Source organism: Pristis pectinata, chromosome 13, assembly GCF_009764475.1.
Source record: "Pristis pectinata isolate sPriPec2 chromosome 13, sPriPec2.1.pri, whole genome shotgun sequence".
In the NCBI taxonomy this organism is placed as follows: domain Eukaryota; kingdom Metazoa; phylum Chordata; class Chondrichthyes; order Rhinopristiformes; family Pristidae; genus Pristis; species Pristis pectinata.
The window spans coordinates 1,661,432-1,678,719 of NC_067417.1; the positions used below are offsets into that span (position 1 = coordinate 1,661,432).

Consider the following 17,288-nt stretch of genomic DNA (forward strand, 5'->3'; position numbering starts at 1 on the left):
CCACAAAAATACAGACAGACCCTGCCTGTTGTTGATGAAGCAAGAAAGTGACGTGAACACAAGGACCCCTCCACTCGGAGTGAGCCAAGCTGACTGTCGGGGTCCCAGAAATGAGGGACCTTGTACCTGCCCACTCCTCTCAAACATCTTCCAAAAGTTGCCAGAGACAGGAAGGGGTTAAGTCTGCAGTTCCCATCGGTGACTGACAGCACTTGCTGCTCCTGTTGACACTCAGGTCCATATTAATGTGTGATTCATTCCCCAGCTCAACCCTCTCCCATATTATCACCAACAGAAAGCCCTGACACTGATCTTCTATCACAGTATCTTATCAGCAGGTCTGTAACCAGTCCCAGAGCTCCAGTAAATGGCCAATCTGATCAGGTGTAAATCCAACAGGCTGTAAACTGGAGATTACTCCCACCCCATCAGCTTTACTCTGACCTCGCAAGACAGTCTGAGCAGAAATAGCCCAAGTGCACCTTACCCCACTGACCTGCTCCAGAAACAAATTTCACACATCCTTGAGATGCACCTACATCCAGCTGGTTTTATACAACAGTCAGCTGTTTACAGAACGGGTGATACTGTCACACACTGCCGGCAGGGATGGCACGGGTCATGTACAGAATAACAATCCCTCCACTCTATCCTGTCACACACTCCCAGGGCAGCAACAACATGGGTTAGACACAGAGTAAAGCTCTTTCTACACTGGCCCGTCATCAAACATGCACAGGGAAAAAGATTTTTTTTTATAAAAAAGCAGGTTAGATACCAGAGACTGGAGGGGTTGAGTTACAAGGAGAGACCGGACAGACCAGGTCTGTTCTCCCTGGAGCAAAGGAGGCGGAGGGGTGACCTTAGAGAGATTTATAAAATCCTGAGAAGCGTAGATAAGGTGGACAGTCACAGACTTTTTCCCAGGGTAGGGGAGTCTGAAAATAGAAGGCACGGGTTTAAGGTGAGAGGGGAGAGATTTGAGAGGAACCCAAGGGGCAACTTTTTAAACACAGAGGGTGGAGGGTGTGTGGAACGAGCTGCCAGAGGAAGTGGTAGAGGCAGGTAAAATCGCAACATCCATGGTCAGGTTCAGAGGGATATAGGCCAAACATGACAAATGGGACTAGCTCAGGAAGGCACCTTGGTCGGCATGGACGAGTTGGGCCGAAGGGCCTGTTTCTGTGCTGTGTAACTCTATGACCTACAGACTAGAGCTCTCTCAACACTGTATCAGGGCAGGGACAGCACGGGATAGACAGAGGTCTTCTTGTACTGTCCTGTCACATACTCCCTGGGCAGGGACAGTTCGGTGAAACACGGAGTAAAGCTCCTTCTTGGCCCAAGATGACAATTATTCTAAAAGGGAATTCCATCAACGTGCCACATTCAGTTGGTAGGGAAGACTGCACATGCTGTGTGTCAGGTGCCTGGGTAAGGACGAAGGGCTGATTGGCCTCGTGTTCTGTGTCACAGTGCACCCACTGGACAGGACTCACCCCTCCAAAGCCTCGGAACCGGGCCAGGACGTCAGCGTTGATGAAGCAAGCCTGGGCTGGGTCAGCGAGAGCTTGGTCCAACACATGGTCAATGAAGTAGATGCCTGGCTCGACAGTCAGCACCATGCCAGCCAATAGGTGGCGCGTGGTCCGGAGGCTGCGGAGCCCGGGCTCGTCGATCCGCTCCACACCCTGGAACACAACGCAAAGCCATGAGAACCCAAGGACCAGCCCAGGAGGTGCCCAGTCCCAGTATCAGTGGGGCTCATCCACAACAGGGTGCAAGAAGCTCACCCCGCTGAACGCTGTAACCCCAGCTCTGTCCCCACCGCTGCCCTGTCACAGGGTCCAGCCCACCCCAAGCTGCCAGACCCGTCGATGGGAATCAACCTTCAGCTGAAGGTGACTGGAAGATCAAATAGAGTAGTGTCAAAGGACAGGCACTGGGGCCTGCGAACTAGAGACACTGCTGGATAACACTGACAGATCCTGCACAGAGATTATTTATGGTTTGCAAAGGTTTGAGCTTCAGTTTGACAAGTAACCAGCTGGAACTCAGCATCAGATGTAAAGCTGCAACTCCTCACTGGCCAAGGATTGCTGTCACAGCGATCCCTTGTTCGCAAGGGCTGTGGGGGAGGGGATGTCACGTGAGGAAGGGGAGCAAGGAGACAGAAGGAGGGGAGAAGGGTTTCAGCTGTATTACTTCATGGTCAAACCCTCACATAAGGATGTCTTACTGCAACTAGACAGGGTCTTGGTGAGACCAGACCCAGAGCAGTGTGGACAGGTCTGGTCTCCATCCTCAGGGAGTGCAGCAAAGATTCACCAGACTGGTTCCAGGGGTGGTGGGGTTGCTGTACGAGCAGAGGTTGAAGGGACTGGGACCGTGTTCTCAAGAGCTTAGAAGAATGAGAGATTCCACTGCAATTTACACAATTCTTGCAGCTCCAAGGAAACCTCCCTGCATCCAATTCTTGCAGGCTGGATGCAGGCAGGATGTTTCCTCTGGCTGAGGAGTTTAGAACCAGCAGACACAATCTCAGAATAAGGGGGAGGCGGTTTGGGACAGAGCTGAGGAGAAATTTCCTCAGTCAGAGGGTGCAGAACCTTTGGAATTCTCTACCTCAGTCAGTGAGGGTACAAAACAGAGATCGAGGAAAACAGTTGGAAAATGGTGTTGGGGTAGATGAACCAGGGGCTCCTGATCCTACACCACGTGTCCTCTGGGACACCTTGACCTGCTGAAGGTAGCTTCAGGCTCTGTGTTTGCCCTCAGGCAGTCAGCGAGCCTTGGCTGAGGTTATTAGCTGCCTCCATGTTCAGCAGCAAACATCTCCCGGGGACAGAGTCCTGATGGGCTTTGGGCCTCATTGTGATGCAGACCACAGTGAAAGAAGCTGAGCCAGGTTCACACATAAACCACGGGACTCAGCAGTGACTCCGCAGAGACGGAAGACTCAGCACAGGCAGGAAGATGTGGAGCAAAGGTTCTGAAAGGGTTAACTCCAAATCCTTTTGCTGTTAACACAGGACTGACCTCTGGGTATCCGCCAACATCGTGCACATCACAGCCCAGGAGATGTCCCAGACCGTGAGGCATGAACACTGCTCCCAGATAGACCTTCATCATCTCGTCCACATTGCCTTTCAGGATGCCAATTCTCACCAGTTCCTCCAGCTGCACTCGCTCAGCCAGGCGATGCATATCCGGCCAGGATACTCCTGTCCCAGCACAAACCAGCAGTCAGATTTACAGCAAAAAAGTCACACAGACTTCAACAGGCAAAAACCTTTGTAGTCAGAGATCATCCCCCTGCCCATCGGTCCTCATACGCCCTCTCCAGCCCCACCTATACTGGAAGTAGAATCATAGGCTCATACAGAATGAGTCCATTCGGCCCAACTCACCCACACTGACCAGTGGGCACCCTTCTGTATTACCTCCAGGAGCCTCTGTACCTAACTGATGCAAATGCTCATCTGGACACTTCTTAAACGCTGTCAGTGACCCTGCTTCCCCACTCTGTCCGGCAGTGTGTTCCAGGTACTCACCGCTCTCTGGGTGAAACAGGTTCTCCTTAGATCCCTTCTGAATCTCTCCCCCACTGACCCTAAATCTGGTGTTATCTACATTTGATATGGGGGAACATTTCCTACAGTCTACCCTATCTACACACCACATCGTTTTATATACCTCAGTCCCTCCACTCCAGGGAGAACAGACCCAGCCTCTCCGGTCTCTCCTCATAACGGAAACACTCCATCCCAGGCAAAAGCCCCCTCTGCACCCTCTCCAGTGCGGTCACCCCCCCTCCTGTAGTGTGGTGACCAGAACTGCACACAGTGCTCCAGCTATGGTCTGACTGATGGTTTATAAAGGTGGAGCATTACCTCCCTGCTCTTGTACTCAGTGCCCCAAATGATGAAGGTCAGTATCACATGCACCTTCCTAACCATGTTACCTATCCACGTTGCCACCTTCAGGATCTATAGACATACTCCTAGGTCACTTTGTTCCTCAGTACTCCCCAAGACCCTACTGGTCGTGGTGTATGTGTGCTCCCAAAGTGCATCAGCTTTGGGAAGTGGACAGTGCAGGAGGAGTTGAACAACATCCCTGGTCAGGGCAGACTGTCAACAAGACAGGAACACCCATAAACTCCTGGTCAATGTTCAGCACCTGCACATCCCAGCCCAAGTGCTCCAGCAATGAACATGGGAGTAGAGGAAACCGGGAGAGGTCCAAGACTCAGGACACTCCACTGATGCCCCCAGCCACTGCCGACTGGGGCTGGAAGGTTCAGTTCCAACCAAGCGTTCTACTGGTGGTGGGGTTCACAGTGACCAGCAGTGACACCGCCCTCCACAGTAGCACCTACAAAGGAAGGCCACAACTGTACAACACAGGATGGTGGCTGGCAGGATTGGGGAACCCTGGCTGACAAGGAATATTAGGGAAAAGGAGGCACGTGTCAGCTATAGGCAGCTAGGATCAAGTGAATCCCATGAAGAGTACAAGGTATGTAGGAGTACACAAGAGGGAAATCAGGAGGGCAAAAAGAGGACCCGAGGTAGCTTTGGCAGAGAAGGTACAAGAGAATCCCAAGGGAGCCTGTAGGTATATTAAGATCAAAAAGGATAATTAGGGAGAGACTGGTCCCACTAAGGATGGAAGGATCAGTGTGGTCATCCATGTGTGGAGCCACAGGGGCTGGGCAAGGTCTTCAATGAACACTTCTCATCCGTATTTAGTGTGAAGGTCATGGAAGCTGGGGAATTCAGGGGAGAGAACAGTGATGTCCTGAAACACATCAATATTACAAAAGAAGTGTTGGCAATCTCAAGGCACATGAAGGTGGATAAATCCCTGGGGCCTGACCAAGTGTATCCTAGAATGTTGTGGGATGCAAGGGGAGTAATTGCCGGGGCTCTGGCAGAGATTTTTGTATCTTCCTTAGCCACGGGTGAGGCACTGGAAGACTAATGTTGTGGATTTATTTAAGAAGGGTTGCAAGGACAAATCAGGAACCACAGGCCAGTGAGCCTAACGTCACTGGTGGGAAAGTTACTGGAGGGGATTCTGAGAGACAGGACCTACCTGCATTTGGAAAGGCAGGGACTGATTAGGGATAGCATGGCTTTGTGTGGGGGAAATTAGGTCTCACGAGTGTGATCAAGTTTATTGAAGAGGTGACCAGGAAGAATGATGAAGGGCAGGGCAGTGGATTTTGTCTGCATGGACTTTATCGAGGCCTTTGACAAGGTCCTACATGGTAGTCTGGTCCAGAATATTAGATCTCATGGGATCCAGTGGGGATGTAGCCAACTGGATACAAAATAGTCTTGGTGGGAGGCAGAGGGTGGTGGAGGGTGGTTATTCAGATTGGAGGCCTGTGACCAGTGGTGTGCCGCAGGGACTGGTGCTTGGATCCACTGTTGTTTGCCATCTAGGTGAATGATTCAGATGGGAACAGAGGTGAACAAGGTTTCCCCACACAGGGTGGTGGGTGCGTGGAACGAGCTGAAGCAGGAAGTGACAGAGGTGGGTATAACTGCAACGGTTAGAAGACATTTGGACAGGCACACGGATAGGAAAGGTTTGCAGGGATATGGGCCAACGCGGGCACGTGGGACCAGCTCAGGTAGGCAGCTTTGGTTGGCATGGGCCAGTTGGGCTAAAGGCCGTGATAGCAGGATGTAACCATCACTCCAAGTTTCAGGGTGAAGAGAATGAATCACTTCTGCTGGGCAAGGCTTGGCGCTGTGAGCAGGCAGCCCCCGGGATGACCCACCCACCCACTCTCAAGACTCCAGAAGAGAACAAGTCTGTCGAGTGTGTGTGGCGCCAGCACAGAGACACATCAATGTCAGTGATGTAAATATTTATTGGCGTGGGCAGTTCAGTCTGGAGAATATTCCTAGAAACAGCAGTGCTCAGGTCAGTAAACAACCAGCTCCAGATACAAAACTGGGAGAGAAGCTGGAATCTTGAAACTCCTCAGCACAGGGGAAACAATGCTCGGGTGGGAGGGTGCGCGGGGGGGAGGGAGCGCGAGAGGGGTGGGGGAGCACGCGGGGAGAGTGCGAGAGGGGGGGAGAGTGCAAGAGTGGACACTAGCAGGGAACGGAGAGAGGGAAGGGGTAACGTGGAGAGAGAGGGGAAGGGGAGGGACATGGGGAGAGTGGGTGTGGAGAGACAGAGGGGGAAGCAGATGTTGAGTGGGGTCTTTCCCTCGATGGTCCTGAGTGCAGCTGTCTCATGGAGCTGGCTCTACGTGTACTGAACCTGCCTTCGGACTTCCCTCAGCACCTGCACCCACGGGTGAACGGACAGCGTGGGATCACTTCTGCCCTGCGATTATCCTGCCAGCTCTGGTCTACCTCCATCCTTTGGCTGCCTTGGTGGTCTGCCCAGCTCGTTCCAGGTCTGCGTACTGGGTGTTGGGCAGGAAGCTGTCGGTCAGTCTGTGTTTTGGATAATTTCACTCAACTACCATCATCTGAAATGTTAACTCACCACCTGCTGCCCTGGAACTGGAGAAGGACAGTGGATGGTCCTCAGCGGAACCTACGGAACGCCCTTATTCCAGACTCACAGGGGAACTCGATCGAAAGCAAATCAGGTGTTGGACCGGAAACATTTGAGTTTTCCTCTCTCCAGCCACACTGCCTGACTGATTTCAGAGATGCATCTCCCAGGAAATCAGATTTTGGAGATATAGTCCGAGTTATTTGAATCCCAATGTACAGCCAGTGGAGCTGTTGAGAGCAGCAGCAGGAGATGGTTCCAGAGCTCTGGGGCATTTCCTCACCGTGTCTGGGCCTGATGCAAACCAATCAATAGAGATGAGTCGGTGTGTTGTTAGCTCACAGCAGTGTGTGGGGCCAAATCACACTTCACACACACTAGCTCTAAACCCTGGGCTCTCAGTGCCCCTGGCTGAGGCGCCATCTGTCAGATGAGACACCAAACCTGAACCCTCACAAGTGGCTGCACAAGATCCACAACTACAATTTCAGAGGAGCAAGGCTCACGACCACAAGAGGAACAGCGTGAGGTCATTCAGCCCCTCGAGCTGACTCTGCCATCCCACAGGACACACTGATCCAACTTTCCTTGTCCACATTCCTGTGCTTTCCCCATAACCGATTCCCTCATTGATTAGGAACCTCAGCCTTAAACATACACAATTCTGTGCCCACAGCTCTCTCTGCCAGGAAGTTCCAAGGACACTCAATCCTCAGGAAAATTCCTCCAAGCCTCATTCTTAACTGGACGCCCCTTTTTCCATGCCCCCTGGGTCTGGACTGTCCCGTGACAGGAGACATCCTTCCAGCATTTACCCAGTCTAGCACCCCCCCCAGTCTATGGTAGATATTTCAGTAAGATCACCCCTCAGTCTTCTAAACTCCAGTGAGTAGAGTCCCAACCTTCACTCACAGAACACACCCAGAATCATCTTAGAGAACCTCCTCTGAACCTCCTCCAGTGAATAATATCCTTCCTTAAATAGGGGGAACAAAACTGTGCACAGTGCTCTAGATGTGGCTGTACTAGTAACCAGAACAGTTGCAGTCAGACATCCCTACTTTTATACTCCAAACTCCTTGAAGGGCCACAAGAAATTCATGATGTCCCCATGCACCCTCACCAACATTTATCGATGCACCATAGAAAGCATCCTATCCAGATGCACCACGGCTTGGTACGGCAACTGGTCTGCCCAAGGCCACAACTGATCTGCCTGAGAGTTGTGAACACAGCCCAGTCCGTCACACAAACCAGCCTCCCCTCTATTCACTCCGTCGACACTTCTCACTGCCTCAGGAAAGGAGCCAACATAATCAAGGACCCCTCCTGCCCCGGACATTCTCTCTTCTCCCCTCTCTCGTCGGCAGAAGATACAAAAGCTTGAGAGCACGTATCACCAAGCTCAAGGACAGCTGTTATCAGACTCTTGAGAAGACCTCTCATATGACAAAAGATGAACTCTTGTTCTCCCAATCTACCTCGTCGTGGCCCTTGCACCTTATTGTCTACCTGCACTGCACTTTCTCTGGAACTGTGACACTTCATTCTGCATTGTTTTCTTTTTACTACCTCGATGTAATTATGTACAGCATGGTGTGTCTGGATGGCACGCAAAACAAAAGCTTCTCACTGTATCTCAGTACAGGTGACAATAATAAACCAATTCCAATATCCATTCCATTAGCTTTCCCGACTACCTGCTGTGCACAAACTTTCTGCTTTTGATGCACAAGGACCCCAAAAGCTTTCAGTGCTGCAGCTTTCTGCAATTTCTCTTCATTTAAATCACACTCCAAAATGAACGACTTCTCATTTACCCACACTATACTCCATTCATCTCGCCCCTCAATACCCTTCTGGAAACTGCATCCTCCTCACAACTTGTCTTCTTACTTTTGTGTTGTTTGCAAATTTGACTACTGTATATTTGCTTCCTTCCCTTAGGTCTATTAACATGTAAACAGTTGCAGTCCCAGCACAGATCCCTCTGGTACTCCACTGGTCACAGGTTGCTACCTGAAAATGACCCCTTTATCCCTACTCACTGCTTCCTACTGGATAACTAATCCTCTATTCCTGCCACTACATCACCTCCAACACCAAAAACTCTCATCTTGTGACTTAACCTTTTGTGACTTTGTTGAATGCCTTCTGGAAGTCCAAAAACATCCATTGGCTCCGTTCCATGCAAGACTTCCTCAAAAAACAGCAATAAATTTCTCAGACATGAGATTCTGCAGACGCTGGAATCTCAAGCAACACACAGAGCACTGGAGATACTCAGCAGGTCAGGCAGCATCCATGGAGGGAAATAAACAGTCGATGGTGGGAGGGGGAGGAGCACAAGCTGGCAGGTGATAGGTGAGTCCAGGTGAGGGGGGTAGGTAGGTGAGTGGGGGGGGGTGCGAAAGGGAAGGGTGTGAGAAGCTGAGAGATGACACATGGAAGAGGCAAAGGGCTGGAGGAGGAGGAATCTGGTAGGAGAGGCCAGTGGACCATGGAATATGGGATGGAAGTGGGGAATAGATGGGCAGGTCATGAGGGTGAAGGAGGGGAAAGAGAAGGGGTGAGGGGGCCACAGGAATGAGGGAAGACAGAGGGGGGAAGGAGGGAGGGGAGGGGTTACCAGGAGTTGGAGGAATCGATGTTGAGGCCGTCAGGTTGGAGACTCCGAAGGCAGAATGTGTTCCTCCAACCTGTGGCAGCAGAGGAGGCCGTGGCCAGACGTGTCGGTGTGGGAGTGGGATGTGGGATTGAAGTGGGTGGCCATGGGGAGGTCCTTCACAAAGCTGTATGGACTCTGTTTGACAAGATTAGGATTTTCCAAATGTGCTATTAATTTCTTATTAGATTTTAATATTTTTCAACCATGGTTCTTAGGATAATTGGCCTGTTATTTATCTTCCTCCTTTTTTGAATAGGGACGTCACATCGGCAGTTTTCTGATCCTCTGGCACTTTTCCAGGATCTAAGAACTTGTGGGAGATTACAACCGCCGCATCCACTGTCTCGGTCACCACTTCTTTGGGATGACACCTAAAGCCATCGAGGCCATAGGACTTGGCCCCATCAGTTTACCTAACACCGTGGTGATATTACAGCATTCCTCTCCAGCAAGATTTAGCACGGTGGGATCATTTACCGAAAAGACTGATGCAAAGTGTCTGTTGAACCACTTACCTGTTCGCCATATCTATTTCCCCAGACTCATTCATTTGGGCCCCTCTGTCCTTCTGCCTGTTTTATATTGTTTCCTAGTTTGCCATGTAATGGCTGATGTTTTACCTCCAGTCACTATCATTTTATGGATTCATAGGGTTAAACAGCATTTCACCCCATTCCTCCGTGCCGACCAAGATACCTGTCTATACTAGTGCCACTCGCCTGCACTTGGCCCATATCCATCTAACCATTCCTATCACTGTACCCGTCTTAATTTTTCTTGAAAGTTTTAATATTACCCGCCTCTACCACTTCCTCTGGCAGCTCATTCCACACACCCACCACCCTGTGTGAAAAAGTTGCCCCTCAGGTCCGTTTTAATTCTTTCCCCTCTCACCTTAAAGCTAAACCCTCGAGTTTTAGACTCCCCCACCCTCGGAAAGAGGCTGTGACCCTCCACCTTATCTCCACCCCTCATGATTTTATAAACCTCTATAACGTCACTCCTTCGCTCTGGGAAAACAGTCCCGGCCCGTCCAGTCTCTCCTTATAGCTCATACCCTCCAGTCCCTGCAACATCGTGTGAATCCTTTCTTACAGCCTCTCCAGCTGAATCACATCTTTCCTATAGTGTGGCGACCAGGACTGCACGCAGCACTCGCCTAACCAACACTTGTACAAATGTAATACGACTTCCCAGCTCTTATACTCAATGAGTCGGCCGATCAGGGATAGCTGCCACGTGCCTTCTTTACCACTGTCTACCTGCGTTGACAGTTTCAGAGAATGATGTACGTTACTCCCTCCTGGGTCCCCCTGTTCTACAACACTCTCCAGGGCCCTGCCATTCACTGTTATGTCCTGTCCTGGATTAACTTCCCAAAATACATCACTTCACACTTAGAGTCATTGAGTCATACAGCAGGGAAACAGGCCCTTTGGCCCAACCGGTTCATGCCAACCAAGCTGCCCATCCAAGCCAGTCCTATTTGCCAGCGTTTGACCCATAACCTTCTAAACCTTTCCTCTCCATGTACTTGTCCAACTGTCTTTTAAGACTGTTTTGTCTGAGTGAAGTTCCATCAGCCATTCCCTTGCCCACTTTCCCAGTTGATCTGGATCCTGTTGTAACTTAGATGACCTCTTCACTGTCCACCACACCACCATTTCTGGTGTCATCTACAAACTGACTGACCATGTCACCTCCATTCTCATCCAGACCATTAATACAAACTTTTAAAACTGTATTTATACAGCTCAGTAACAGGCCCTTCCAGCCCAACAAGCCCGCGCCACCGAATTACAAAATTGTTAACCTACTAACCCGTACGTCTTTGGAATGTGGGAGGAAACCGGAGCACCCGGAGGAAACCCACGCAGTCACAGGGAGAATGTATAAATGGATCGAATTGAACCCCGATCGCTGGTGCTGTAATAGCGTTACGCTAACCGCTATGAACAATGAAGGACCCAGCACCAATCCCTGTGATGCACCATCAGTCACCAATCTGAGAAACACCCTCCACTCCCACCTCTGCTTCCTACCACCTGGCCAATTTTGTAACCAATGGACTAGCTCCCCCTGGATCCCATGTGATCCAACCTTCCAGACCAGCCTACCATGTGGGACCTTGTCAAAGGCCCTGCTGAAGTCCACGTAGACAATCTTACCACACACACTGCATCATCAATCCTCTTGGTCATCTCCTCAAAAAAAAAACTCAAATCAAATTCGTGAGACCCGATTTCCCACACACAAAGCCACGCTGACTGTCCCTAACCAGTCGCTGCCTTTCCAAATGCAGGTAGATCCTGTCCCTCAGAATCCCACCCAGTAACACCACTGAGAAGTGGATCCCACCCCCAAGAGAGGATGGGGGACATCTCCATCTTCCCAGATGATGCTGATCCCTCAAAGTCCCTGCGTCAGATTACCTGGTTGTTGCTAAATTCCTGTTGCTGGGAGTTTGCTGTGTGGAACCTTCTCACACATTCTCCGGAAGAGGAACGACACTTCCAAAGTCTGCAAGGTGCTTTGGGACGACTTGAGCTCATGAAAGCTGCTGCTGAACCTACAGCCAGGATGAGAACCCCTCTGGCCTGTTGCCGTTTGGGCTGGGCACTTCACCTCAACAAATGGAAGAGGGTGGAACCCAAGAAGGAGCCTCCTCACTGCACCCTCCCACTGCCCAGGTGGGGTGGGGTTGGGTCACCAACATAATGGCTTATCCCTCTCCTGTTAAATTGCAGGATCTGTGCCTGTCCATGTGTTGTGCAGAGAGACGGTAACTGGCAATACGTCACCCAGGCTCAGTGGTCGGTCGGCCTGTGCGAAGCCGATGCCCCGGCCACACTCAGTGTGACTCAGTTACACAGTGACTGGGCACAGGGCCAACCTTACATGGCCACCTGCCCATCTAGTCCTGGGCAGGCAGGTGGCACCTTCCCTAGCCCAGGTTCAGCTACAGAAAACACAGCAGCTTTCTGCAGAGTTAACACGAGGTGCTGATCACTGTGGGTGTGGGGGTGTGGGTGTGTGGTGGGTGACTGGGTGGGTGGTGTCCAGCAAGCTGTCCTTGCCACACTACAGACACGGGTGGAATGTCAGGACCAGTTCACCAGCCTCACAATGGATCAAGGCCACAGTGTCTCCTCAGAGCCACAGGGCTGCAGATTCAAACTGCCCAGGGTGGAGCTCCTGTTCCCGCACTGTCCCATGGAGCTGTCCCATGGCCAGCCAAGGCTGGAACTGGAACCGGAACGATCCCAGGGCGTTGGACAACCACAGCTCAGTTTTTCTGCTCTTAGCCTATAACTGATCTCCCGTCACACTGCGCACAGGCGAGGGAGAAGTCACAGTATGCCACCGTTCTCCCTCTGCTCCTAACCCGCTGTCACTGGGCAGAACTGAACAGGAAAACAAGAAACGAGAGTAGGGCATTCAGCCTCTGAGCTGGCTGCACCGTTCCTCAAAGTCCAGACTGACCTGAGCACCATTGCCCTGTACCTTCACTACCTCCTCCAGAATCCACCAGTCTGGGTTTTACATGGATGTAGTGACCAACTCCCCAGAACCCTGTGGGGTGGAGACTTCTGGATGCTCACCAACCTCCGGCCAGACATCTCTCACCTCAGTGTGAAACAGCCTTTCACCTTACTCTCAAACGGTGGCCCCTGGTGCCAGACTCCTCAGCTGGGGAATCATTCTCCCTGTGTCCAGCCTCTTGAGCTCTTTAACAAATGGTGTAAGCTCTGACAAGATCCCCTCTCATTCTTCTAAACTCCAGAGAATATGGTCGAGGTGTCCTCAGTCTCTCCTCCTACAACAAACCCACCATCCCTGGAACCACTCTGGGGGAATCATTGACTGGTACAACACAGAGAAATAAGAAATAGGAGCAGGAACAGCCCATTCACACACTGGAGACGTACAGCACGGAAAGAGGCCCTTCGGCCCAACTCGTCCATGCCGACAAGGTGCCCACCTGAGCTAGTCCCACTTGCCTACATTTGGCCCACATCCCTCTGAACCTTCCCGATCCATGTACCTGTCAAATGCGGAACCTTGACCAAAGGCTCACTGAAGTCCGTGTAAACCACGTCCACCACCCTGCCATCATCAGTTTTCTTGGTTACCTTCACTGCACTCCCTCAATGGCAGCAACGTCCTTTCTTAGGTAAGGGGAGCCATACTCCAGGTACGGCCTCAGCAAGGTGCTGTACGCTGCAGTAGGACTTCCTTACTCCTATCATCAAACCATCTTGTAGTAAAGCCTAACATTTCATTCACCCTCCCAATCACTTGCTGCACCTTGCCATTGGCCTTCAGAGACAGACAGGCATGAAAGGAAGATGGCCACAGGACGTCCTCTCCTCCTCCAGTCCTCACCCGAGTGACATGGTAATTCATGTGGCTTTAATTCACTGCTCAGGATGTGTAGGCACCTTAATCCCCATTCCTGGTTGCCCTGGGATGACAGTTGGGATCCTGCTCCAAGGAACAAACCCCATCAGAAGAGCACAGGTAAGTAGGAGAATCAGGAGTCAGCCATTCAGCCTTGAGCCTGCAATGCCATGGAACATGATGTGCGTTTACCTTCCTGTCCAATTCCCCATCCAACTGCGTGGCCAGGAATCCACCAATCTCAGGATTGATGGAACACTCGCAGCTCTCTGGGATTGAGGAGTCCAAACATTCACAACCCACTGAATGAAGGAACTTCTCACCTCAGCTTACCCCGAGACCCCTGCCCTCTGGTTCCAGACACCCCAACCTGGGCAAACAGCCCCCAGTCACTATCCCAGCAAGCCACAGAGTTCCAGAGATTTCAAGAAATTCCAACAAAGCCACATCCCCTCAAGATGAGGGCATAGTGCAAGAACCGTCAGAGAATCGTGCTGACTGGGGTCAGTGTTGTCTCTGGTCTGACATTCACTGCACTGCCAGTGCTATGCCTCACCATGTTCAAACATGAGTGGGTATCTACAGCTGTACTGTGGCAGGACCATCTAACGTCAAACTCCCTCCCACCAACCTGAAGGTACGTTAAGATGGGAGGCTAAGTTTCAGGGCATCTTAAAATGGAAGACACACAAGGTTCAGCGGGGATTTCCAGAGCTCAGGGATGACTGGAGGCACCACCGACAGCTATGAGGAAGGGAAGTGACACACATCGCAGGTTGGGAGGAGGGCAGTTGTGCACACGATTACAATAGACTATTGTATCAGTGGCAATATTCTGCTTGTAAATGTGTGCTGAACTACTGCTACAGCCCTCAAAGGGTTAACTAGCCACTGCTCTAGAAAGAATGCTTGCAATGTAAACCTCCTCGGCCAACCTGGCAGTGCTCACACTGACAGCAGTCTGGAGTCATCAGTAACATCACTGCAGACAGTAACAGAAAACAGGCACAGAAAGAGGAAAAGTTCTCACTGGCCATTCTGGCTGTGCACTGTTTGGGTCCATCTCCTATACCGCTCATCGTCCTCACCCCCACCTTCCCCCCACACACCTACCCAACAGGCTTTTGGAAGACTTTATAAACTCTACACAAAGAGTTTTCTTCTACTTTGACTCAGGTGAGCAAGAATTCCAGTTCTAACACATCCACTTACAGAAACTGCACTCCTCTTTGTACATTCATGCATTAAGCCAGTGGACATAGAACATTACAGCACAGTACAGGCCCTTCAGCCCACGATGTTGTGCCGACATTTTATCCTGCTCTAAGATCTATCTAACCCTTCCTTCCCACATAGCCCCCCATTTCTCTATCATTCATGTGCTTATCTAAGAGTCTCTTAAATGTCCCTAATGTATCTGCCCCCAAAACCTCTGCCGGCAGTGCGTTCCACGCACCCACCACTCTCTGTGTAAATAACTTACCACTGACATCCCCCTTATATCTTCCTCCAATCACCTTAAAATTATACTCCCTCATGTTAGCCATTGTCGCCCTGGGAAAAAGTCTCTGACTGTCCACTCAATCTATGCCTCTTATCATCTTGTACACCTCTATCAGGTCACCTCTCGTTCTCCTCCTCTCCAAAGAGAAAAGCCCTAGCTCGCTCAACCTATCCTCATAAGACATGCTCTCCAATCCAGGCAGCATCCTGGTAAATCTCCTCTGCACCCTCTCTAAAGCTTCCACATCCTTCCTATAATGAGGCGACCAGAACTGAACACAATACTCCAAGTGTGGTCTGACCAGAGTTCTATAGAGCTGCAACATTACCTCGTGGCTCTTGAACTCTATACCCCGACTAATGAAGGCCACACTCCATACACCTTCTTAACAACCCTATCGACCTGCACAGCAACCTTGAAGGATCTATGGTTGTGGATCCCTCTATTCCTCCACACTGCTAAGAGTCCTGCCATTAACCTTGTATTCTGCCTTCAAATTCGATCTCCCAAAGTGTATCACTTCACACTTTTCCGGGTTGAACTCCATCTGCCACTTCTCAGCCCAGCTCTGCATCCTATCAATATCCTGTTGTAACCTACAGCAACCTTCTACACTATCCACAGCACCACCAACCTTCATGTCATCTGCAAACTTACTAACCCACCCTTCCACATCCTCATCCAAGTCATTCATAAAAATCACAAATCAGACCAACATCGAAGGGTTCAGAAATCACAGCAAAGTGTAGCGGTGAGGCACAGGGAGGGAGGAAGTCACACAGGACCAGTCACTCAGACACTGAGGGACCTGGGGTTCAGGAGGTTTAAAACTATTTACATTTACCGGCCACACTCCTGAACTTACCGACTTCAGTGAAAACCACTTAAACTACCAACTTAACCCGTGAAATGACAGCTGCACCTGTAGAAAACTTTGGTGAGGCCACATTTGAAGTATTGTGTGCAGTTCAGAGCTTTACGGGAAGGATGTGGAGGCTTTGGAGGGGGTGCAGAAGAGGTTCACCAGGACGTTGCCTGGATTGGAGAGTGGTTGCTCCAAGAAGAGGTTGGACAAACTTTTTTTCTCTGAAGGGGCTGAGGGGAGACCTGATAGAAGTACAAGATGATGAGGGACATCAGGTAGATAAGTTTTTCCCGCCAGGGTGGAACTGTCAAATACTAGATGAGGGGGGGAAACTTAGAGCTGAGCGGGGCAAGTTTTTGTTTACACAGAGAGGGGTGGGTGCCTGGAACGGGCTGCCAGGGGAGGGGGTGGAAGCAGATACAACAACTACGTTTGGGAAGCATCTGGACAGACAGATGGACGTGCAGGGAATGGAGGGATACGGACCACGTGCAGGCAGGTGGGATTGGTTGGCACAGACATGGTGGGCCGAAGGGCCTGTTCCCGGGCTGTGTACTGTTCCGATCAGACAGAAAGCCCAGAACTAATGCTGTGATATCACCAACTGGGAAGGTCCCCATGAGAGATCATTTCCCAAAGCAAATAGTTTCTCCAGTGTCAACTGGAGGGCGATACATTGTCCTGTCCATTAATGAACACCACTTGCACCCGGCAGCTCTGTGAAAAGGAATACAAGACACAGGCCGAATAACAGAGGAACTAAACATGTGAGCGGTTTGATCAAAGGTTGGGTTCCTCTGAACATCATCACCAAGTGAAAGGTTTGGGTTGCTGGGACTCTAATCTCAGGCAAGTTAAAACAGAAATACTGACGGCTCCACCCATGTCCCAAGGCAGTTGGGGCTGACGAAACAGCATCGATCTGAACCACCAACTGTGGCCTCTCTCTACAGACGCTGCCCGAGCTGATGATCTCTGGAACTTTCTTCCTCCTCGCGGCTCAGCCAGCTCAGGAAAATGTGACTAGGCAGAGTCCATGAATGTAGGAAAAGAGGAACACCCAGTTATCCAACAGAAATTGTAAGGCAAGGTCCCCATGACAGATCACTTCCCCTCTGCCCTCCCCACCTCCATTCCAGGCCCCACCTTCCCCTTCTATCAGATTCCACCATCTCCAGCCCTTTGTCACTTCCACCTATCGCCTCCCGGCTTCTGGCGCCATTCCCACTCCCCCTTCCCCATCTGTCCAATCAACACCACCCCCCTCATCTGGATCCACCTATCGCCTCCCAGCTCTTGCCCCCCCCACCCCCCTGACC

The 17,288-nt window shown here is 50.9% G+C and overlaps 1 protein-coding gene across 2 annotated transcripts in view; it reads right to left on the reverse strand.

The window, feature by feature from the left end:
- pepd (peptidase D) overlaps nt 1-17,288 on the reverse strand; it is a 118,554-nt gene that overhangs the window by 4,441 nt on the left and 96,825 nt on the right. For both annotated transcript variants that reach the window (XM_052028286.1, XM_052028287.1), the window contains 2 exons: nt 3,040-3,224; nt 1,500-1,691 (listed from right to left, as the gene is read on the reverse strand). In XM_052028286.1, coding sequence (XP_051884246.1) covers nt 1,500-1,691; nt 3,040-3,224 — 377 coding nt within the window. The remainder of the gene's footprint in view (nt 1-1,499; nt 1,692-3,039; nt 3,225-17,288) is intronic.